This window comes from Haliotis cracherodii, unplaced genomic scaffold, assembly GCF_022045235.1.
Source record: "Haliotis cracherodii isolate W230 unplaced genomic scaffold, xgHalCrac1.p SCAF_42, whole genome shotgun sequence".
Lineage (NCBI taxonomy): Eukaryota > Metazoa > Mollusca > Gastropoda > Lepetellida > Haliotidae > Haliotis > Haliotis cracherodii.
In genome coordinates this window covers 746,872-773,043 of record NW_027266300.1, presented here as the reverse complement: position 1 = coordinate 773,043, position 26,172 = coordinate 746,872, and the positions used below count along the sequence as shown (strand labels likewise).

Sequence of the window (26,172 nt, the reverse complement as noted above, 5' to 3'; positions counted from 1 at the left end):
ATAAACAATATGCATTTATATTAAGTGTCATATTGTTACTTCCTGGAAATCTGTCCATAGAGGAACTTTTGAATTACTTGTCAATCACATGATTTCACCACTAATGATTTATACTCAACAACAAAAGTTCCCGTGACACCAATATTTTAGTGTATTTTTCAAACAGGTAAAGTTGGGTTTTCAATATTGTAGTACATGACTGGAATCATGTCACAAAAATGCAACTGCAACAGAAAAGCATGCATTCCATGCAAATGTTGACTTTTATGCAAGCCCCATGCATTTCACTACCAAAGAATGGGTATAAAAACGTGCATTAACGGGATTCAATATGCATTATTTAGCATCTTGCTGACAACAAGCACTCAGAAAAACAACAAAATTACGCAATTATTCAACAATACGAAATGCCACGCCTGTCCGAAAATGAGCGTCTGCGAGCCACTGGTATGCTTGAAGCAGGATCCAGTCAACGTGATGTTGCAAGACAATTTAACGTCCACAGAAACACCATTTGGTGTTTATGGCAATGTTGGCAACAGACGAATGCAGTCAGACCATCCACCGTAACCAATAATCGACAAGACAACTGGATTCGAACCACAAACTTATGAAATCGATTCCAGCCAGCACCAGTGACTCCAAGAAGCATCCCAGGCCTTCGACGAATATCTTCACAAACCGTACTTCGTCGCCTCAGATGTGCAGGGATTGACGCCAGAAGACACGCCAGACATCCCATTTTGACTGGAAGCCACCGCCAAGCACGTCTACAGTGGTGCAGACAGCGTCTACGCTGGACGGCCATGCAGTGGGGACAAGTTCTATTCACTGATGTGTCAAACATTGTGTCATGGAAGAAGATCGGTTCGGGGCGGCAGCGTTTTGGTAAGGGGCGGGATTACAGCAAGACAGAGGACCCGTTTGATAGTGGTAGAGGGAAATCTCAATGGACAGCGCTACCGCGACGAGATCATCAGCCCTGTTGTTCTGCCGTTTTTGTGTCGTCATGGCCCAGGCATTACCTTTCAACATTGCCTCATATTGCTCGACTTGTTCAGGGTCTCTTCAACAAAACAACGTGAATGTCATCCGCTTGCCGGCTCGCTCCCCTGATCTCTCACAAATCGCCGGAGTACATGTTCGATGAGATGGATCGGTGCCTTCGCGTCAACCACGTGTTCCACAGACACTCCAGGAACTTCGAAACATGCTCCAGCAGATATGGACAGATATCCCACAGGACTTTGTGCGACGCCTGGTCCATTCCATGAGACGAAGATGTGTTGCTTGCATCGCAACCAGAGGTGGACACACTCGCTATTGATTTGTAAATTGACATTTTGGCATGTTCATGGGTTTTTTATGAAATCACGCATTTTCTGAAGTAAGTATGGCAAATTAAACCATCTGAACACTTACAGGAGTCTTATCTGTTGCAAACCGAAATTGTTTCAGATTTGGTAAAAAAACATAACTTTTCATTAAATCTTATTCAATGTCACAGGAACTTCGCAATACAACTCCAAGAACAATGAAGAACGAAGCGTAGTTTATTTCACAATAAAACATTATTCCAGCATGTCATTTCTGGAGATTCGAACATGCGCTCGCAACTTGAAGAGGTCGTAATTTGGACGATCTTATTTTTCAGAGGGAAGTGTCTAGTGACTTAGTAGACACAAGTTATGGCTAACAACTTCTTTAGTACTGTAAAGGCGACGTTTCGCTATATATCCTTATACCACAGTCAAGCAAGACAGTTTTGTTTGTCAAGGTGAGATGAAATTAGGTTTAACGTCGCGTCAAAGATTATTGCACTTATATAGCGACGTGCATGCACGTGTGTGTGTGTGGCTGCTTGTACTAGAATGGACTGATGCCGATTTATAGTGCTAGCCCACTGAGATACCATGCCGCAGTTTAACATGAATACCCCACTCAGACACAGTATACTGACTCCGAGCCGACCTGTCCTTGCTTTAACCCCTTAATGCCCAGCGCCAGACAGGGTAACAACAAGTACCATCTTTTAACGTCTTTTGGTATGACGCGGTCGGGGATCGAACCCCGGACCTTTCGCTCTCCGGGCGGACGCTCTACCACTAGACCACGAAGGCGGTGTTTGTCAGGGTATAAGGATCTATACCGTCGTCCGTCAACTTCTAAGTAATGTCTCAAATAATTCGTCTAGTGACTTGTTCCCCAAAGATGTATCTGGGCAACGTAAATATGGGCATTGACAAAACGATCGCTTCTAAAAGAGGGAGAGATAAGTAAATTGGTATTGGGAGAAAAGGTACAGATAATCGACGTGGACATTGTGAAAATATGCGGGAAAGCCAAAATTTTACGACATCACTAACATTCAGAGTTACATCTTTAAAGTGTGAAAAACAGTAACCTCAGTGGACAATTATCAATAAGCTTTCTCCTTTGCCTTGCAGCGCTGTTTGTAGTGTCAGATGACACAAAAACGTATCTGTCTGCCAAAAGAAGATTATTCTTTCGTTCCCAATATATGGTACCTACCAATTCTTTATTGCTATGAAATAATATCAATCGATGGCAAACATTAACGAATGAAATGTCAGTAATTTATGTTCGCCAGCTGTCATGTAAGATTTTCTCAGTTGTGTTTTAACAGTAGACGTAACTTATCTTAAATTAATAGTGAGTTGGGTTTAACACCCTTTTTAACATTAATCCAGTTACTTCGTGGTGTGTCAGCTTAATGTGGGAGGAAAGCCTGAAGTGATGAAACCCACGAGCACGGGTATGGACATACCTTAAACATAATTGGGTCGGACCTGGATTCGAAACCACAATCATAGGTTTCTGGCGTGCCAAAGGGACGCAACTCTGCACACCGAATTGCAGCGCCTAAGACGACTGTGCCACCTGTGCCCCCTTAAATGAACAGAACATGACAAAGGCACCTGATCTGCAATCGGAAATCTGATTGAATTATGACTGTAAAGCGAAAAAAACAGGTAGATTTTAAGCACAGTGTAAACTTAACGAGAAACATCAATTCATCATTTTTAAAATGATTTTCTGAATGTTTTGGGTTAAATGACAGCATGACGTATTTTCAGTACTGTTCTCTGTGCTCTAGATATCACACATGAGTCGGGGGGCCCGGGTGGCACAGTCGTCTAAGTCGCGCGATTTGCTGTGAAGAGTTGCAACTCTTGGGCACGCCAGAAACCAATGATTGTGGGTTTGAATCCCGGTTCGCCCCCATTGTGTTTTAGGTTTGTCAGCACCATTCCCGTGCTCGTGGGTTTCACCAAAGTAGTGAACGTCTTGGACATGCATCTCTTTGGGCTTTCCTCCCACATTAAGTTGACACGCCGTGATGTAACTGGAATACCATACACTCCAGCTTAACACTCCGGCTTTAAACCCAACTCACTCACTCACTCACTCACCACACATGAGTCGAATCAGAAGCAGAGTACACGATTCACTTTTAAACTTATTTATTCTGTAGAATCTCCAACAAATTTTCATTCTGAAATGACAGTATAATGTTAAAGATCCACATATGCAGTATGAAATATATTAAAGAGAATTCTTCTCATCTGCAGAAATAAGGCATAAACAGATGAAGCTAGAGTAAGTACAACCAGCAACCTTGATATTTGATGAAAGTCATTCTTTTTCACGCGTAAACCGATACAGTGTGTTGAACAATATGAAGGATTACTTATGTTTGAGAATGGCTGACATGATCTAGCGGCAGAGCAGGACATGGACTCCTGGTTCATCTATGAATTTCAGTGATCCATTCATATACTATTTTGCCTTTTACAGCCAACGGAATCTATTTCAGCAGATAAGCGGGGCTGATTGTCCGACATTGACAGGCCATACGAACATGGAAGTCACATGGTAATGATATATTTGAAACAACATTCATAATTGGAACACAATTACATTTAGACAGTTAGGTGAAGTAGTATTCACTTCCAGTCAATATCCTGTTTTGTATGTGTGTCCATTCTTCACTTTCTTCGTCTGGAATGTTTTTCAGATGGAATATGTTATCTTCACTCACTACACTGAGCAGGAAATCAGGGAGGAGAGCCTCGTTGATCCTGCCGATCAACAAGAGAATAACCCTGCTTGGATTCGTGCTAGTTACAGCATTGGCTGCTATCTGCATTGTGAAATAGGACCAGTCATCGTCCAGGAAGTTCTCTGTGACCACCAGAACAGTCTTCCAGCTGTCATTAACACTGTCCACCACATGCTTTATGACCATATGTCCAGGAAGACAGTCATGACTGAGGATTAATCTCAACATGTATCTCTGCTTGAGAACCATTCCAATGCCATTACATGCTAAATTATTGTCCTGTTCACAGTGAGCAATGTAGGCATCTTTCTGAAAGGCGTCCCTGGTGACTATTTGGGCACCTCTGCCCAGCAGAAGCAGGAAGCGATGCTGGAAATACGTCATGTTCCTCAAAACCAACAGTGTGGACACAACCGCCATTATAAGAAGGCACATGAGAATGGTAGTAAACAATAGCCAGAAAACTCCTCTACATCTTCTCCAGTGCCAGTTGAAGTTTGCGTTGACTGCGCTTGTTGAGGTGATGACACCCTCTTCATCCACACAAGTGTAGTTACCTCCCTTATCTAGAGCAACATATGTTGTAGAGAGCCATGTAACAAATGAGAGAGCCTGGCAGGAACATGATATGGGGTTACCTTCAAGCTTCAGCGTCAGCCTATTTCTATACGAAATCGTGTCAAGAGTGTTCATTTCTTTGTCACTCATGTGTGTGAGCGAGTTCGTGGACAGGTCAAGGATGGTCAGATCTTTCGGTATGAAAGGCAGATCAAAAGGCATCTTCACAAAACTATTGTCGGACAGTTTAACATAGGATATATTTGTAAGTGGGTGTAAAAAATCACCTGGCAAGAACTGGATCTTATTTCCTGACATCTCTACCCTTGTGAGATGCACCAAACTACGAATACCGTTGTACAGTGGGCCATCAAGTAACAGTGCTCCTTGAGATAAAGCCTTGTTATTGAGGAACAAGTGTGTGGCACAATTGAATGATTTAAGAAATTGTTCTGTCATTCTAAATTCCGTGTTCCCTGAGAAGTCCATACTCTGGACATGCTCGAGACCTCGCACGTGCTGTGGGAACCCCTTAATTCCGTTGTATGCCAAATCAGCCGTTGTCAAATGTTGAGCACCTTTAATTTCTGACGAAAACAATATTCCCATATTAGTAGAAACTGATCTCAGCTTTAAGATTCGAAGGCTAGGTGGAAAATAAAACACAGCATTTGGAGCGTGGAGGTTTTTGTTGATAACTGCTCTGTTGGATCTAGTATCTTGTTCCTCTATGCCCTTTTGCAACACACCATCTATATCATTTTTTTTAAAGTTTATTTGAAATGATATATCTACATATTGTAGTTTCCTAAAAAAGGACAAAAGGAAAATGGTTCCGACATGTCCCACAATATAGTTATGAGAAAGATCGAGATACGTCAAACATTTACCGAATGTAAATACAAACGAGGTATCGATATAAAGTATTCTGTTGTGGGAGAAGTCAAGATGACCTATGCAAATGTTCTCAAGAAGAGAGGTCGTTTCTTTACTAATCATTTGGTTTCTGAGTTGTTCTAAAGATGTTCCATGTGGATAAAAGCAATATGGACATATCATTTGTGAAATGTTCCTACCATTGAATCCAAACATGGCCCGAATCACAGGATCAATGCCCAAATATTTTACTGTATCCATGGAAACTGTGGTGATATGTGACAAGGGCAAAAACGTTCCCACCTCAATTAGATACAAGTCACAATATTGCAGGTCAAGCTGTGACAGTCTTGATTTTTCAAAAACTGAAAAAGTGTTATTGTGCAATCTCATGATAGCACAATAAGGCTGGTCTGACCAAACGCCGCCCAGAGACAAACATGTAAGTTTTTTCAGTTGTGATAATCCGTTCCCAAAAGATTCATCCTGGAAAGTATCGATTGTGAGACTTTCTAAAGTCAGTAGGGTAACAAATATATCATCGGGTATTTCCCCCGTCGTCCTTGGATCATTTACGCCCAGATTCAAAACCTGTAAGCTTGTTAGTGGGAGGAAGATGTCTGAACTGTAGGTGTCTTTGTCCAGGAGAAGATTGTTGTGGTCCATTCGCAATATCTGTAGGCGGCCCAATCCATGGAATGCTCTAGGTTCTAGACTGGACAGGTTGCAGTATCTCAGGTAGAGCTGCACTAATTCAGGGACGTGATTAAAGGAGTAGTTCCTCAGCTGGTACAGGTTGTTATGTTGGAGTTGAAGTATAACAGTGTCTGCTGGCAGGGCCTTGGGGATGTCGGTCAGGCTCCGATTCTGGCAGTCAACTGATGTTCCCTTGAGCACGTCATTGTGGGTTATAGAACAATGGTGCCTTGGGTTGACCGACGCTACAATGAATGATTGGGATGATAGTGATGAAGTGGCGGCAAGGCTTGTCCAGACGGATGTCATCAGATTCAGAAGGTTCAACAAAGTGGTCATTATTCTTGAGCTAAAAGAAATGGACAAACAGGTAGCGAGAATTAACTCTCAAAACAGAATGAACTGATGAAACTTTGTAGTCAGTGTTAGTCCGTCTTTAGTCATTGTCAATGAGAACATTAGCAAATCAGTTATGTCATGTCCCTAGAAGAATAACAACTATGTATGGAAGTCGGGTTTGTTTGTTTGTTTGTTTGTTGTTTTACACCGCACTCAGCAATATTCCAGCTATATGACGGCGGTTTGTACATAATCAAATCTGGACCAGGCAATCCAGTGATTGACATATCATCGATCCACGCAATTGGGATACAATGACATGCATCATGCGAGCTTGACCACCGATCCCGTTAGTCGCCTCTTACGACAAGCATAGTCGCCTCTCACGGCAAGCATGGGTTGCTGAAGGCCAATTCTACCACGGAGGAGTATCCCGTGTACCACGTGTGGGGTATCCCGTGTACCATGTGTGGAGTATCCCTTGTACCACGTGTGGAGTATCCCTTGTACCACATGTGGAGTATCCCTTGTACCACGTGTGGGGTATCCCTTGTACCACGTGTGGGGTATCCCCTGTACCACGTGTGGAGTGCGCATGCTCGCTTCAGTTCCTGTTTCCCGCGTTCCACGAACGTGTCCGGTGTCCGTGTCATGGTTGTGTTTCTGCGACCATGCCTGAACAGGACACGCTGGATTCTGTTTCAATGGTTAACTCGATTACTCAATTAAAGCTACAAACCATTTCCATAGCAACAAGATATTTCTGCTAAAAGGAGAGTCGATTGTACTGAATCCATCAATCAATTTTTATTCAAGCACTTAAGAGGCCCCAGGCCTATAGTACATGTGACAGAGATGTTGCACACAATTTTAAATATTATTTATAAATTTTGTTTTATATAACAGTGCGTGGAATATATACATGGCTAAGTTTTGTCTTATTAATTTATCTAGACTGTTTAACAATTGTCGGAATTTAACAATATTTGGACCATTAAAGTAGTATATAGGTATATATTTTTTCTCACAGTAGAGTACAATGGACATACAAATACAAAATGATATTCATCCTCCATATCCTGGTTATATTACACATTCTACATAATCGTTCTGACCTTGGAGTTTTTGTGTACTCTTTTTTAAGTTTTTTCTCCCACTCTCGATGCATAAATCATGGGATGAACATCGAAATCTTGCCAATGAATTGCGGTATTTCTCTATATTTACATAAAACAGATACTGTTCAGTGTATATATGAGTTTACAACATTCTATAACATAAAAAAATATATTCGATAATGTCAACGAAAATGACCACGATTGCAGATAAATATCTTTTAGCCTCTGCAGAAAAGAATTGGTAAATACACTTGCGGATAATCTAGACTTGTTATGCGAATGCATTGACAATTTATTTTAACGTAACTTAAATCTAAAGGTGTATTTAAACATTCTGTAACGCAAAATAATGTACATTGAGATAGCAGAACTGTTGTCTTGTCGGAAACGCAACATGTAGTTACTATAGGGGGAACATATCCGTAGTTCACTCAACAGGATAGGGTCCGTTGCTCTTGTGACCCCGACCTTTCTTCCTGTGTGAAAGTACAACCGGAGTTTCTGTAACCGTGTCGTATAAGCAGTGGTATACATAACGTTGTTGTGGAAGCAATATTTTCCTTGTATGCGTACATTGCTCTGTCCCTTCAAGTAAACCCTTCTTCTTTAAAGAGCAAATCTACCAATGCTCTGTTACAATGACACATATAACGATACACAATCCACCCTACTCATTCTCCTCTTCACATTATTTCACATACAATCCAACCAGGACCCCCTCCCACACATATTACCAGACATACAATCCAACCTACTCATTCTCCTCTTCACATTACTTCACATACAATCCAACCAGAATCCTCTCCCACACATATTACCAGACATACAATCCATCCTACTCATTCTCCACTTCACGTTACTTGACATACAATCCAACCAGGACCTTCTCCCACACATATTACCAGACACACAATCCATCCTACTCATTCTCCTCTTCACATTACTTCACATACAATCCAACCAGGACCTTCTCCCACACATATTACCAGACATACAATCCATCCTACTCATTCTCCTCGTCACATTACTTCACATACAATCCAATCAGGACCTTCTCCCACACATATAACCAGACACACAATCCAAACTAGTCACCCACCTGTAAATATGACTAACAACCCAACCAGAACCCTCTCCCACACATATTACCAGACACACAATCCAAACTAGTCACCCGCCTGTAAATATGACTTACAACCCAACCAGAACCCTCTCCCACACATATTACCAGACACACAATCCGAACTAGTCACCCGCCTGCAAATATGACTTACAACCCAACCAGAATCCTCTCCCACACATATTACCAGACACACAATCCAAACTAGTCACCCGCCTGCAAATATGACTTACAACCCAACCAGAATCCTCTCCCACACATATTACCAGACACACAAATTAGTCATCCTCCTGTAAATATGACTTACAACCCAACCAGGACCCTCCATTTGTCCATTGCTAATTGCTAACTCCATTTCTTTTCAACTTTGTACACCACTATCCCACATGATAAACTTAAGGAAAAACTCCATTCCTTGATCCATAGGGATTTTGTTACCAAACGTGGTGACCAGAGATATAGTTACATATCTGTCTTCAGAGGTCCAGGACAGTTCGTCAAAGGTGAAGCAATGGCATCTGTAGTTTACTGAGAAAACAAAATGTGCAATGCTGGGCTTCCTCATTGATAACATCCATGTACAAATTTGGGGAAAGACATTCAGGCGAGAAGTAAGCTCCCCTTCTTGATGAGCTGTTTCTTCATGCATATGAATGGGATTTTCTGCTGGGATAGGCAGAGTCATAATGGTTGTGGTTGGTGTGTGTGCGTGTGCGTGTGCGTGTGCGTGTGTGTGTGTGCGTGCGTGACTGCTTGAACTAGTCCGGACTGATGCCGATTTATAGTGCTAGCTCACTGAGATACCATGCCGCAGTTTAACATGAATACCCCTCAGACACAGTATACTGACTCCGAGCCGACCTGTCCTTGCTTTAACCCCTTAATGCCGAGCGCCAGACAGGGTAACAACAAGTACCATCATTTAACGTCTTTTGGTATGACGCGGTCGGGGATCGAACCCCGGACCTTCCGCTCTCCGGGCGGACGCTCTACCACTAGACCACAAAAGGCAGTGTTTGTCAACGTATAAGGATCTATACCGTCAACTTCTAAGTAATGTCTCAAATAATTCGTCTAGTGACTCCACTCAGACACAGTATACTGACCCCAACCCGACCAGTCCTTGTTTTAGCACCTTAAGCACGAGCGCCAGACAGTATCAGAACAAGTACCATCTTTTAAAGTCTTTTGCTATGACGCGGCCGGGGATCGTACTCGGACATTCCGCTCTCCGGGCGAACGCGCTACCGCTAGCCCACGGAGGCGGTCCAAGCTTCAGGTATATCGATGATCTGATATCATTCAATAACAATCAAATAGCCAATTCCCTTCCCCTGTTTTCACCACCTGAACTAGCAATGTAGGAGACCAGTGAAACCGCCTCATCCATTTCATAGTCAGACCGATGTGTAAAGATTCCGAGTGACAAAACACTCTGCTCAAACCTGTGTGACAAGAGGGATGACTTCAACTTCCCAATAGTCAACTTTCTTTTCATGTGAAGCAATATTCCAGCAGCTCCAGCCCTTGCTGTTTACATTTCACAACTTTTGAAGTACAAACGAGCATGCTCTTTCTACCAAGATTTCAAAGAGCTTCATACAGCTCTTGCTCAAAAGTTGTTTGATCACAGTTACGCCATTCAAGGCCTCAGTAAAGCTTTCAAAAAGTTTTATGGTAGAAATGTGGAGGACATTTCCAAATCTGACGCATTAGTGACAAAAATTATGTCCGATACAATTCCCTATTTTGACTTGTACCATATGGTGAACAATTGACTTTCCTTTGCATGTGTTTGTGACGGCTGCCACCAGTAGGGAACACCTGTTGTCATCACCTTTTGATAGTGATTCATAAACTCACACTCTTGATAAAGTAGGAATCGTGCAATCGACTCAGTATTTGGCAGAGATGTTTTTTTTTAAATGGTTTTGTCGCTTTTATTACCATCCAGTACAAATCCAACTCCGGGCTTCCATTTGTCCATTGTTAAACATCTATCAGTGCTAATTAACTGTTGGCTTTCCTTGTTAAGTATCGAGCCTGAGTTATCTTCTTACTTTTGTTGTTTTCACATGTACATAGATATGCCCTCTGCATTCTAGCATTCACCTGATGAAGAAGTAAGCATATGCTCTGAAACGTTGTTCTCATATAAATACATTGACATACATAAATTATCTCTCTTATATAACTATAGTTTACTCTGTACCTAAACACACACCGTACGATATGATTATATAACTATAGTTTAGTCTGTACGTCAACACATAACGTACCCGAGGATTATACAACTATAGTTTTCTCTCTTCCGAAACACATAGGGCGGTCGGGTAGCCTAGTGGTCAAAGCGTTCACTCGTAACGCCGAAGACCGGGTTCGATTCCCGACATGGGTACAATGTGTGAAACCCATTTCTGGTGTACCCCGCCGTGATATTGCTGGTATATTTCTAAAAGCGACGTTAAACCATACTCACCCACTCATTCCTAAACACATGTTCCAAAGGTTTATATTATTACAACCCAGCTAAATATTTTCTTTCTCAATGGCATCTTCTATAAGCTGCAGACGGCATCGTGATCTTGCACTTCATGGATATATGGAGATGAATTAGATTAATATCATGGGTTACTAATCACATTATCGACCATTATTCGGCGTTCTTACAACGAAATATATGTATATATACTTACTTGCAACATTCACTCTCACAGAATCACAGCTATAACAACGTCCTCCTCTGTAGTAGATTCTCTCTGTGTTTGATTGTTTCCAGGGTTGCTGCAGTCGAGCCTGTTTGACCTTCCTGCGACAAACTTTACTTCCGCATCGCGTCATCAATTGTTTCAGTAACCACATCATCAACTGGGATCAAAATGAAATTTCCGAGAATTGAATACTCAATACCACACGTACATCTCAAAATACATGTCCATAGTGTAACTCTTATTAGCTGTGCATACGTCACATGACCAGCTAAAACCTATTGGTATGACGTCACGGGTTTGTGTATACGCGGAAGGTTCAGCCAGGTCGACACGAATCGTTTTGGGTACTTCTCCTTCCCCCAAGTTTTCATCCCATCTTCCATCTTTCATCTTTCGGTTTTTTGTTCTTTAAAGGGGCTAATCACAAATATCGAGACAGTATGTCTATCACTATCAATCAATAACGTACCCCATTGTTTACTTTGGAATAGCGAGAGACATGGGCTCGGTCAATGTCCCACATTTCGTCCAACTCATTCACCCGTTCGCGTAGTCTGGGAAAACGAGGTTTCCCTGCTTTATGTAGAGTGTAAGCATCTTTTCCTTCAAGACACACCTTCACTTTCTTAAACTTGGATTGTCCATAATATGCTCCACTTTTTACGAACGAAATAATAATCTTCTAGCTGTTTACTGCCATACTTTCTCGCGCTAGACACGATTGCAAATGATAAAGACAGTATTTAACCCATGCCATATATCTTATGATAAACATAAAACACTAGAGCGTTTATGATTTTGATTTTGATTTATTCAAATCCAGTTTGAGAGTACGATAGTCTAACTAGATTCTTCACAATATTTTTTCCATTGCTCTGTCTTGAGCTGTGCATTCAGGAATTAAGCATGTATACTGATATTGACAAAACACAAAGTTACGTGTGTCTCTCATGCTCGGATCTACCAAGTATGGTAAGGTTGTTCTGACTAATGTGAAGCCCACGTAATGATTTTCCTTCTGTTGTTAACTTACCGTGTATTTTCATCTGTGATCATCCTCATCCCCACTTCCGGTTGCATTGTACATCCTCCGCATCACTCCCCATTGCGGTGATTTGACTTCTCAGTTACTCAACCAAAAAGGATATATTTTACCTTTCCATCAGCCCCTTTTTGCTATACTAACTCTTATCACCGGCAAGAAAATCGCCTTGACCTCACAATTACAGACAAAATCTACTACTATTGTATTTGGGATTGGAAACAGGGATCCGAGGGAGAGATTACTGAGAGAAGAGGACCTCACTCTTGACAGATGTGTGAAAAAATGCAGGACTCAAGACAATTCCACAGAGGTTCATGCAGTAAAGTCTGGACATCATCGCTCAGGTCGGAGAAAGAAATGCAGATTTTGTGCCACCGAGCATGAGTATAAGAATTGTCCAGCCTAAGGCGTGGTCCTGAGTGAGTGAGTGAGTGAGTGAGTGTGACTGAGTAAGTGAGGTTTAACGCCGCTTTTAGTAATATTCCAGCAATTTCACGGCGGAGGCTTCACACGTTGTACCCATGCTACCCGATGTGCTCCTGAGAGTATCTATTTGCCTGGAATGAATAGTGTATTGAAGGACTATATAAGTAAGTGTCAGGTCTGTCACTCACACGACATTGAGCAACAAAATAAAACCCGTGTAATCCATGAAGTTCTAAAATGTGCGTGGGTAAAGGTGGCAACAGATTGTTTCAAGATTGACCACCTAGAGGACACAAGATTGGACACGGTAATTAAGGGACTCCAGGAGACCAGGTCTACATATCTCCTGCAACGACTGATGATACAACCTGGAGAAAGGAGAAGTGGTGGAACCAGCAGAAGACAAGCCAAGGTTATATAAAGTCTGCACCAAGAAGAATGTCCTCAGTGGAAGCAGGTGTCATCTCCGGAAACACATCATACTGGATGACAGAACAACATGGCGTTATCCAAATACACCAGCAGAGCCAGATGCAGAACAGAGCATCACCGAGGTAAGACATTCCCTGGAAAGCATATATTCCCTCGTGAACTGTCTCGAGAACCACAGAGTGAGGACAGTGAAGAGACTGAGGGTGTGCAGACAAGGTCTGGGCGTGTTGTCAGACCGCCTATCGGCTACAAGGACTATAATATGAAACAGTTGCAACGAAGTTGTTAAACGTTACAGTTAGTTGGTGTTAATGCCTATTTAACAAGCAGGCTCAGTTCACTTTATCATATTTAGCATTATTGTGGTATTGTTATATTCTAAGGCTTTATTATTAATAGGATGTTCAAGCAGCCTCACACAAAGACTATGAACAAAAGTTTATGGTCAAAGGGAGATGTGAACTCTTATTTGTTGTGCATCAGTCACATGACCAGCTGAAGCCCATGTGTATGACGTCACGGGTTTGTGTGTTAGCGCAAATGTCAGCCTTTAAAAACAGGACGCGCACTTCCAGTAAGTTGTTTGTCATTGACCCAAGAAGACATAAAAAATATAGCGCTCTCGGTCTATGCGTACTCAAACAGCAGTGAGACATACATGACACGACTTGTGAATGCTATGACATCGTGATACAATCGGTGACTTTCGCAAACACATGGTGTCATCACTGATTTTCCATTCGTATGATTTTCACTAGTTTGTCTTTGACACCCAATGGAATCTGTTGCGGCAGATAATCGAGGCTGGGTTAGTTGCGTTTAACGCCGATTTTAAACAGTATTCCAGTAATATCATGGCGTGTTAGTTTAACGTGGGAGGAAAGCCCGAAGTGATGCAGGTCTGAGACGTTTACCACTTCGGTGAAACCCTCGAGCACGGGTATGGTGCTGACAAACCTAAAAACATAATTGGGGCGAACCGGGATTCGAATCCACAATCACAGGTTTCTGGCATGCTCAAGGGACGCAACTCTGCATAGCGAATCGCGGTCCACCATATTACTGGACTTCGAAACAACCAGATCACATTGCTTCACATCCGTGATCTGGGGTAGAATAGGCCTTCAGCAACCCATGCTTGCCGTAAAATGCGGCTATGTTTGTCGTAAGAGGTGACTAACGGAGTCGGGTGGTCAGGCTCGGTTGATGCATGTCATCGTATCCCAATTGCGTGGATCGATGCTCATGATGTATATAACTGGACTGTCTGGTCCAGACTCGATTATTTACAGACCGCCGCCATATAGCTGGAATATTGCTGAGTGAGGCGTTAAACAACAAACAAACAAACATTGCTACACATGATCCTATCCATGTAATTTCACTGAATTATCCTAGCATTGATTATTGTCTCGTTACTGTTAGACAGATGTACATGTATTCACACACGGGCAATTTTTCTAAGTGAATGCGTCTTTGAAGTGATCACATTTATTCATCAAATGGAAATATAAATAATAATAAAGTCGTTTCTTGTTGGCTACCTGTTGAATGTTCGCGGCTCGGTTGTAACGGTTCCCTGTCACACTTGAAAACGCCAGACAAACTGAATATATATTAAATTAATGATATCCCATGTAAGTCGAATGAGAAGCAGGTTAAAGGTTTCAATGAACCCTTTTCAACTTTATTGTAATATGTAAAATCACCAACAGATCTACATACTAGAATGTCATTAATATAAGCAGTATGAAATATTTTAAAGTATCCCGCAATAGTAAGGAACCATTACTAACATGGAACAAAATACTTCTGATCTACAGAAATATTGCAAAAATATCAGATGACAAATAGAGTACATAAAAGACAAACCCTTCCCATATCCATAAGAAATCTCTGAATAAAACTGAGTCGATTGTTCGAATCCCACTATGTCATGAGCAAGTGTTTATGAATCACTATCAAATAGTAATGATATCAGGTAATCGCGAAAAGGTGAGCATATCCTGTCCCACCGATTGCACCAATCACAAACACATGCAAAGGCAAGTCAGTTGTCCACCCGAAAAAACAAGGGAACATATGGATCAAGTCAAAATAGGGAATTGCATCAGAAACCATTCTTGTCACCGACGCGTCAAATTTGGAAATGTCCTCTGCATGTCTGCTTTACTGAGGCCTTGAATGTTATAACCTTGATCAAACAACTTCTGACGCGCAATGCAATCTCTTTTGAAAGATAATCATGACTGATTCCCTGGGGTGGTTGTTGTTAGATATTGTCAGGTAATACCATGGGAATAGGCGAGATTCAGGGAAGCGTGGCTGGGTACGACTGACAGCTGGGGAGCTAACTTGTATAACAATAGTTTCAATAGATGATCCTCTCCTGACACAACATCAGGGTGTCTATTTATACTCTATGTCCGGGTATAAAACAACACCACATTTATGCGATATCTCCGTGGGTCAATCAAGGGCATTGTTTTTTTCTGTGATGCTAATTCAACTGAGCCAAAAAACGCTCCCGGATGAAAGTAATTTCCTGGACACCTCACTGTCCGACTTCCATAAATATTTTCCCTTATAAATGTACTCCTCTCCATTTTGATGAAAATAACAATATTCGGAAGAGGTAGTCCACCACACCAACGCTTATCACGATCGATAGCCTCTGCGAATTCTAGGGAAAGAGTGCTTACATAAAACAACTTTCTGTTGCAGACTGGTGGTATTTTGCAAGAGATTCTATTTCAGATGAGAGCACAGCTGCCTGACATGTTCACCTCATCGTCTCTACTCTGCAGGTGAGGAACATTTTAAAATCTGTTCTGCTGTGTCCCAGGCGCCAAATGCCTCTCTATACATGTAATGTGGCAGCTTCGTGGATGTCGTTACATAAAGTGAACAAACACAGTCTACGGGGTTAAGGTTTTAATGCGATGCTTTGAAGTGGGAGATCAACGATATGACACACTAAAACACATAATTACATATTAAATAATAGATACAACATTATCATGAACGCTACATACATATACATAAGATTATCACAAGTATTACATATCCGTCAACCATTACAACACTAGACAGACTGAAGGTAGATACAGTAATAAACATGCTACGCAATATTGACATACAAGGGAGATAACTCCTTGACTTTAATATTGGCTATATAATCTGTACACAAAATAAATACATAATGCTTACACATGTATTCCAGTTATATCACGGCGTGACAGCTTAATGTGGGAGGAAAGCCCAAAGTGATGCAGGTCTCAGACGTTTACCACTTCGGTGAAACCCACGAGCACGAGTAAGGTGCTGACAAACCTAGAAACAGGGATGAACCGGGATTCCAACGCACAATCATTGGTTTCTGGCGTGCCGCACTTTAAGACAGAAATTAATTATTTATTACATTACATTAAATGTGATCATAACATTTAGAATACACCTTAAGACTTGGACAAATATAAACAATCCATAGCCTGTAGGTGACACACGGGCTCGACTCCCCTCGGCCACACTTCATGGCTACACTATACTCATGGATATCAATAAATAATACACAGACTTAAACACTAATTAACATGTAATATATTGAACAAAGCAATACACACCTTTTATCTACGAAGATTCGCATGTATAACGTCTGAATCTTTACATTATAAAGATAGAAGTGATAGACTATATTTTAGTAAATATAACAAACATCTATATTGGAGTACATACATATAGTATACTTAATATAACACTTTAAACATATACTCTTCAAAAAAAGAAACGCAAAGCTAGATACGTGTGAGGTAGGAAATTACATTTATACGAGGAACCGTACAAGGTACTGAGCCACAATGTTGTGGAGAAAACACTTGGTGATTGTAGTCATCTCAGTTATTGGTACATCGGAAAAGACAAGGTGAAGGTCAGATACCATCAATGACACGTATGTCCCCCGTTTGAATCGATAGCGGCCTGACATCTCCTGCCCATGAAAGAAACGAATATGCGAATCACATCCTGGGGAATAGTAGCCCACCACACGGCCTGCAACGCAAAAGCCAACTGCTGCAACGTCTGGTGGTTGTCGGCGTAGCCGTCTATCCAATTCATCCCACAGGTGCTCTATCGGGTTCAAATCCGGGGATCTGGGGGGACAGGGGAGAACATCAACGTTGTTGTGTAGACAGGCTCTTGTGATCCGTGCTGTATGCGATCGAGCGTTGTCCTGCTGGAATACACCGTTGTCGTTGGCTGCAACTGGAGGGACGTGTGGTCGAATTTCGTTGATGTATCGTTGAGCCGTAAGATTGCCTTGGATTATGGACCAAACCTGTCCTGCCATGATGAGAGATAACCGCCCACATCGTAACGCTACCCCCTCCAAACCTGTCCGATTTTCGGCGTAGTTCTCCCCGACGTCTGTACACACGTGCTCTTCCATCCCCTCGACGGAGTGGAAATCTTGATTCGTCGCTTCGTCGCTGCACCAGACCATACCCTGTGTCGACGACACCAATGCAGTCGTTGAACAGGAAGTCTTGCTCGTAGACCTGCTGCTCTTAAACGGTTTCGTACAGTCTGGTCGGAGATTCTGCGCAGTCCGGGTGGAGTGGAATGCGGTGGGATGCGGTGGAGGTGGCTGTGGATGTCCTTTCACGTGGCGCAGTCGGATGTAGCGATCTTGGGCAGGGGTGGTTACTCTGTCGTCCCGACCTTGATCGATCACGCGCTGTTGAAACCGATCCCATGATGGTGCTGGGCGATACATTGAAAACCCTGGCTACATCTGGTCGCGATTCCCCTGCCTGCAAGCGGCCTATGGCGTTGTTTCTTTGCACTTCTGTTAATCTGACGCGCCAGGCAATCAAAAACCCTGCACTTCAAACCAATGCCGTACGTGCAATACGTGCAGCTCCATGGCCCTTTTGTTTATGCACTTGGTGTGTTTTTCCGAATCGTACGTGTTTCCAGACTAATGGTTTGCATGTCCTTGTGATCATTTTGATCCAGGAAATTTGTCTCTGACACTATAACACATTAAGCCTCTTCATTTTGCATCTCTTGGTCCGCTAATGTTGCGTTTATGGCCAAAAATATCCGTTTTGCATTTCTTTTGTTTTGAAGAGTATACATTTCAAAATCAAGATTATCAATTAGAGTTCAAAAGAATACATATCTCTGAAAGTAGACATTCACAGTTTAAGATGACAGTGATAATAATCATGAGCAAAAGTATTACATTTTGCACATTCCTTAGATATTTTGCTTCTGGATCCAATCCATATTACAAAATATTTTTTCTCTCAATACTTGATATAACATTACAATGCTGTATAACACATAAGGAGTAAGTGTTGTGTGAATTCTATTCCCCTGTTAAAACGTAGTGAAATACATAATGAAGTAGGTTATATTTTTTTAGCTGTTGAAAGCAACACTCCACAAACTGTGTAAATTATTGTTATGAAAATAATAGAGTGAAGTTGATGCAGTTTTACAAATTGAGACACATGAGTTGTTGCAGGGACGCCTTAGCAGCTGTAGTCTACATTTATCTATATAGCCAACCATGCTCCAAAGATTAGCAATAGTGACATCTCTAAAGTCTTGATCGAACTGGACAGAGTCGTGTGGTTTTGCTTGATCCGCATAGTACCTACCCAAAAGCTGACATATGTCATTGGGGTTGTTACATTACGGCCATCATGTTAGTTCATCAACTCCGATCTTCTGCTTACGTAGTTTTCTCGCAGACTTAAAAAAAGGTATTCACATCAGTCTCACAAGATTTTTCTAATTCCGATTTTTCTAATTTCGAATTTTTCAAAGTTCAAAAGAATACATATCTCTGGAAGTAGACATTCACAGTTTAAGATGACATGGTGATAATAATCATGAGCAAAAGTATTACATTTTGGTAAAAAAGGTATCCACATCAGTCTCACAAGATTTTTCTAATTCCGATTTTTCTAATTCCGAATTTTTTTTCTTGGAATAGGCCTGCTTTGACTGGCAGAGTTTGGTTTTTTGAGTGTGACCGAGGGGACAGCGGTTAAATATAGAGTTAAATCGTCTGGTGTGTTTCCACATGGGTGGCTATGTTTGTTGTGTAATACAGAGTTTACGTTGGTTATGCCACTGTGAATTCCGTTCATTTTTTTATATAAATGGACCGAGTTTGTAACATTGTGGCATATATTAATGGGTTTAGTAAACAAAAACTTGATCCAGGTGGATTTACAATTTTGAATAAGATTTTTGAAATTTCGAATTTTGATATCGTTATTCACGTGGGGTTTAGTTTCGGTCTCACCTGTTGTGAAGAATGGGGTGGGACTGGTTCTCGTAGGGTTCAAGGATCCGGTTGGCTTCCTGAATTAGGGCTTTGCAGCGGGGTGCGGGTCTGCAAAGGGGTGGAGGTGCTGGTGGGAGGGGGCTTTGGGGGAAGAGATATTCCTCTTCTTTTCAGGCACAAGGCCTGTGCAAACTGGGGAGCGGAAGGAGTCCTCCCTCTGATCTTAAAATGTTACTTTACATTTTTTGGTGGTTGTTGGTTGGGTGATGTGGGTGGTGAGGTTTGCTGCTGCGCTTGGGCGGGGGTGGCTTTTGAATGGTTAAGTCATATCCTCTTCCACTTTCTTCTTCCGTGTCCTGTTCACCCAGGGGAGCAAAAGGGCTCCTCCCCTCTGGATTCGAGAAGAGCCAGTTCCTCTGCTGCGACTGAGGGCTGTGGGTGGTGGGTGGTGGTGGTGGTGGTGGTGGGGGGGGGTGGGGGGGGGGGGGGGGGGGGGGGGGGTTAGCTGGGGGAGCCGCTTTCTCCTCTGGCTTTGGTTTAGCCGGGGCTTTACCTTTTCACCTTTTGATTTAAGGTGGTGTTAGTCTTGGTGCTGTAGCTGGTGTTGAACGCTGGGAGCGGTTCTAGAATGGAGACTAATTCCCTCGGAAGAGCTTTGCTGAATTCACGAGGCATCGGGGGCGCTTGTGGTGGGTCACGTTGTGTGTCCAAGCCAAGGGAGGTCATAGATAGGCAGGCAGACGGACAATGTTGAAGTTTTACGACTGCTTCTGCCGTCGACAATGTCGCAGTCGGTCAGGCGGGGGTTAATTAAAATATAGAATAAGGGGGAATAGAATGTAAACGCCTGACCCGAAAACTGTAAATTGTGGTTTTTAAAATTAAGTTAATAAAACTAATAAAGAGGTTTGTTGATAAAGAGTTGAATGTAGGGGCCGGACTGTGGGGAGGACATACCTTTAACAGAAATAGAATAATGGTGGAAGTATTATAGGTGAGGTGAAATAGGGTTTAACGTCACGTCGCAGATCATTGCACTTATATAGCGACGTGCATGCACGTGTGCATGTGTGCGTGCGTGTGCGTGTGCGTGGCTGCTTGTACTAGTCCGGACTGATGCCGATTTATAGTGCTAGCCCACTGAGATACCATGCCGCAGTTCAATATGAATACCCCACTCAGACACAGTATACTGACTCCGAGCCGACCAGTCCTTGTTTTATCCCCTTAATGCCGAGCGTCACACAGGGTAACAACAAGTACTATCTTTTAACGTCTTTTGGTATGACGTGGCCGGGGATCAAACCCCGGACCTTCCGCTCTCCGGGCGGTGGAAGTTATTTATGGCACAAGTAGAGATAAATAATTATATCACTTAAGCGTATACTAGTAAAATAATCTAATAAATAAATAAAAAAAACAGGGATAAAGTTAAAACCCGTACTAAAAACGCGTTTTGTTTCTGTCAGTTGAGATTAATTTCTTCAAATTTAATTTTCTTCCATCAATGGTTTTGTCTCGCATGTTTTGGATTAGGCCGTTGTGCCAAACCATGTCGAATGCTTTAGAAAAATCTATGAAAATGGCCACTGTATTGTTTCTGTGCTGATGCTGTTATAACATGTTCTAAATGTAAAATGTGGTCTAACGTTTGCCTATTTGCCCTAAAACCACTGTGGTCCTCTTTAAGAAGATTACGGGTGTTAACTTGGAATGTGAGTGTTGTTTATTATAGATTCAACTATTTTACAAACGTGTGAGGTAAGTGAGATAGGGCGATGGGAATCTGTTTCATTCGGGGGCTTCCCTGGTTTGTGAACCGGTACTACTAGTGCTGGTTTCCATGTTTTAGGTAGGGTTCCAGAAGACCAAATTCTGCTGTATAACTGTAGGACTACTTTCTGAATGTTGACCGGTAGATGAATTCATATTAAGTAGCCTACTTTGTCTGCTCCTGTGGCTTGGAGCTGTTAATGCCTATCTGAAGTCGATAACAATTGCCTGTGTGTATTGTTTCTGTTCTTGTGCTGTCTTAACGTCGTGTTCTAAATGTAAAAAAATAGTCTAAAGTTTGGCGGTTGGACGAAAAGCCGCTATGGTCCTCCTTCAGAAGATTATGGTTGGTTGGTTGGTTGGTTGTTTAACGCCGCACTCAGCAATATTCCAGCTATATGACGGCGGTCTGTAAATAATCGAGTCTGGACCAGACAATCCAGTGATTGACATCATGAGCATCGATCCACACAGTTGGGGGGGCATGCATCAACCAAGTCAGCGAGCCTGACCACTCGATCCCGTTAGTCGCCTCTTCCAACAAACAGTCGAATTTTACGGCAATCATGGGTTGCTGAAGACCTATTCTACCCCGGAATCTTCACGGGTCAGTAGATTATTGCTGGAAATTTGGAACAAGAGCCTGTTATTAGTGAAGGTTACCATGACTTTACAAATGTTAATGTTACCCTTATTAGTTTTTTTTGTAGAGTTTCTTAATGCTTTAGCCAGAGGGAGTTTTGAACTGTTTTGTGAACATCTGCCAATTAGCTTTTTTTTAAAGTTGTATTTAGTTGGCTGGTAGTTTGGGCCTAAAGTAGTTTTGGGGGTCTGGGTGCTGAATTTAGAAGATTCAGTGTGATTTTGATGGGACAGTGGTCGCTGCCCAATATATCGTTATGAATATCCCAGCTGAGTTTCCTTTATATAAGAAAGTTGTCAGCAATATTCCAGCTATATGACGGCGGTCTGTAAATAATCGAGGGGTCTGGACCAGACAATCCAGTGATTGACATCATGAGCATCGATCCACACAGTTGGGAGACGATGACATGGATCAACCAAGTCAGCGAGCCTGACCACTCGATACCGTTAGTCGCCTCTTACAAACAAGCATAGTCGAATTTTACGGCAAGCATGGTTTGCTGAAGACCTATTCTATCCCGGATCTTCACGGGTCGACCATTAGGTAATCTGGTGGGTTGGTTATTATTCAACCAAATGAGGTTGTTGGCATCCATCCAATCCATGATGAATTTGCCATGTTTGCAGGAGTATTGTTGTGCCCCACGGTGAGCGTTGTGCATTAACGTCTACTCGGAAAAGGGTGTTTGGGCTCACAAATTTCTAAATCTACTGTGAAGGGTTTAGTTTTGATATGACAGTTGTTTATTATTGTGATTTTAGTTTGATTTAAGGTGGTTTAATGGCCAGGACTTCAGCTGCTAGGAAAAAAAGGTCGAATTGTTGAAGTTGTGGCTTTTATAGATTGGTTTATAAAAAATCGAGTCTTGAACCAGGTAGGGTTAGAATTGTGATTAAGGTTAACGTGACATCGGCAATATTTCAGCCATATCGTGACGAAGAAGTATGAAAATCAATGGGTGGGGATGGATGTTGTTGTATTTGAGGCATTTCGTACATTGTTTGACATGTTTGGAGTTTGGAGTTTGGCGATTGTAGTTTAGTTTTCTTTCTTTTTTGGTGTTTGGGGTGAGGTTGGGTTTGGGTGGGGGTGGCTTTTGGGGAGTTTAAACCAAAGGCGGGGGTGATGGGTGGTGGGGTGGGGGTTGGGGAGGTGAGTTCTTTGATGCTCCTCGGAGTATCAGGAAGTCGTGTTGGCATTCCATTGAAAAATATTTGGACCTTCCATTATTGGGGGTGGGGGTGGGGTGGGGTGGGGTGGATTGCAGATTGATATGTTGAAGTGTTCAAATGTGAGTGTTGTTCGTTTCAGTTTATGGGCCACTGCTTTAACGCTAGTATTGGGGGAGCTTTGTTTGTGCATGTATGCAAGGAGGATTGTCAGGTTGTTCAGGTATTTGGTACCAGCGAGTTGGGGAGTTATATTTTTTAAGAATTTAGTTGGTTTAGGACCAGTGGAGGTAGCATCGTTGAATTCGTTAAATACTCCTCGTCTTCATTTTGGTTTAGTTTGGGGGTTGCTTGTGTGATGGTTTGTTGTGTTGTAGGTTGTGTTAGTGCTTGTAGGTTGTGTTAGTGCTTGTAGGTTGTGTTAGTGCTTGAAGGTTGTGTTAGTGCTTGTAGGTTGTGTTAGTGCTTGTAGGTTGTGTTAGTGCTTGTGGGTTGTGTTAGTGCTTGAAGGTTGTTGTGGTTTCCTTAGTGTTGGTATCTTCTGCTTGTGCTTGCTTGTGTCGGGATGTTGTGGCCCCGAAGGCTGCAGTGTTTGGTGGTGGGTCGTGGTATGGTAGTTTTGCGATTTGTTTTGCTTACAGGTGTAGATGTTATGGCTTCGTGTGATATGGAGAAGTTCGTGGGTGGCGGTGCGTGGAGGATGTGTGGGAGTGATGTTGTGGAAGCAATGGGTGCGTTATGTGTGGGGAATTCCCATAGAGAGAATGGAAGTGATGCGAATCGTGGTCTGTAGACTGTCTGGGGATGTTGTTTGGTTGAGGAGAGGAGAGGAGAGGAGAGGAGAGGAGAGGAGAGGAGAGGAGAGGAGAGGAGAGGAGAGGAGAGGAGAGGAGAGGAGAGGAGAGGAGAGGAGAGGAGAGGAGAGGAGAGGGGAGGGGAGGGGAGGGGAGGGGAGGGGAGGGGAGGGGAGGGGAGGGGAGGGGAGGGGAGGAGTTTGATGGAGGTGGTGCATGTTTTCTTGTTTGGACTTTGGCCGTGTCCATGTTAAAATGTTTGTTGGCCTGTTGTGTATCTGTGTGGGCATTGATTGGAGAATGAGGAGTGGTTTATGCATTTACAGTGTATGCACCAGGGTGAGCATGTGCCTTGGCAATTGGTTTGCGCCTTTTGAAGGTGCATTGGGTGGCAGTGTGCTTATGTTGGAGGCAGTTGGAGCATTTGTTTGTTTGATGTATGTTTTAACTTCTAGTTGAGTGTGAGCGCCAAAAGAGATTGTTTTATGGGCTTCTGGGTATTTAGCTGGGTTTTCTTAAGCTTCTGATTACGATTGGGGTTGGGGATGTTTTTCCGTTTCTAGTTGATTTCTAGTTATTTCTGGTTGTCACAGTTAAAATTAACTTCGTTGGTGTATACTTTTAGGTCCTCAACAGTTTCTCTGGGGTTTACTCGTATGACGCCGCGGGTGAATTGGGGGAGTTGGGTGGACGTGTTTGCGTTGGTGGTTGTTGCAGGGGTGGGGGTCACTTTTGACGTGTTAAGTGCAAAGCCGTCGGGGATGATTGTCTCGGGTGTCCTGTCGGAAGTGTTGTGCGCATCCGCAGGTGTGGGCGAGTCCGGGTCCGGTATGTCAGCATGAGTGATGATGCGATGTCAGACATTGGGGGGGGGGGGGATTTGAGTGGCGTGGGTGGTAAGTTTTTTTTAAAGGATTTTGAGTTTCCTTGTTTTAAGGGGGGGATTACGGAGTTAGAAAGGGGTTGTGTTTGTTTAGGCTGGCGGATTTAGGTTTTGTGTGTGGCTTGGGTATTTGTTTGGTTTTGAATGTGGAGGTTTGATTGGAATAAAGATGCGAGAGTGGGTTCATATTTACATCTGTGCTGGCTATCAGGCGATGCCGTGCTGGCTATCAGGTGATGCTGTGCTGGCTATCAGGCGATGCTGTGCTGGCTATCAGGGGATGCTGTGCTGGCTATCAGGCGATGCTGTGCTGGCTATCAGGCGATGCTGTGCTGGCTATCAGGCGATGCTGTGCTGGCTATCAGGCGATGCTGTGCTTGCTATCAGGCGATGCTGTGCTGGCTATCAGGCGATGATGTACTGGCTTGGAAGGTTGGGTAGGTGTTGCTAGCTTTGAGTACAAACTGCAACTGTGCAAATAAATTCTGACCACATTTCACTAATGTAAACAAACTTTTTCCCATTTCGTGTCGGGATTGAAATATTCAGCACGGCCTGTCTTCAACAACGTCCGTGCGCTTACTTTCAATCAACCATAATGCTTAACAATAACGCCGTTCACCCAGCCAAGCTCCAAGGTCAAGGCCACCACATTCCAACTAACAGCCACTTCAGACACACCTGAAGCGCGTCCCCCACATGACACTACCAGGCATCCCATCACTGTAGACTTACGCAAGGCGATTAATCCTTTTCTTTCTTTATTAGGCCCCAAAATCTGACTGCAGCTTCACTGCAGCCATTTTCAACCCAAATTATGCTTTACCATTATTCTACACTTAGTTTATAACTTCACTAGGATAATCTGGACTGCCCTTTACCCCTCTTTCTATAATTCAAGCGCACCTGAAGCGCGTCCCCCACATGACACTACCAGGCATCCCATCACTGTAGACTTACGCAAGGCGATTAATCCTTTTCTTTCTTTATTAGGCCCCAAAATCTGACTGCAGCTTCACTGCAGCCATTTTCAACCCAAATTATGCTTTACCATTATTCTACACTTAGTTTATAACTTCACCAGGATAATCTGGACTGCCCTTTACCCCTCTTTCTATAATTCAAAATCTCCTGTTTATAGTTTATCCTGAATGTTTGAGTGGCTAGGTACCCCTAGTTTTAATTCTGATACGAGATGTAT

General features: G+C 42.7%; 1 protein-coding gene across 1 annotated transcript; it reads right to left on the bottom strand.

The window, feature by feature from the left end:
• Positions 1–3,639: 3,639 nt before the first annotated feature.
• LOC139441684 (toll-like receptor 4) lies at positions 3,640–11,622 on the bottom strand. Its single transcript, XM_071222489.1, has 2 exons — positions 11,488–11,622; positions 3,640–6,563 (listed from the first exon to the last, which is right to left on the bottom strand). The coding sequence occupies exon 2, from the start codon at positions 6,551–6,553 to the stop codon at positions 3,953–3,955; it is 2,601 nt and encodes an 866-aa protein (XP_071078590.1). The 5' UTR covers positions 6,554–6,563; positions 11,488–11,622; the 3' UTR covers positions 3,640–3,952.
• Positions 11,623–26,172: the final 14,550 nt, after the last annotated feature.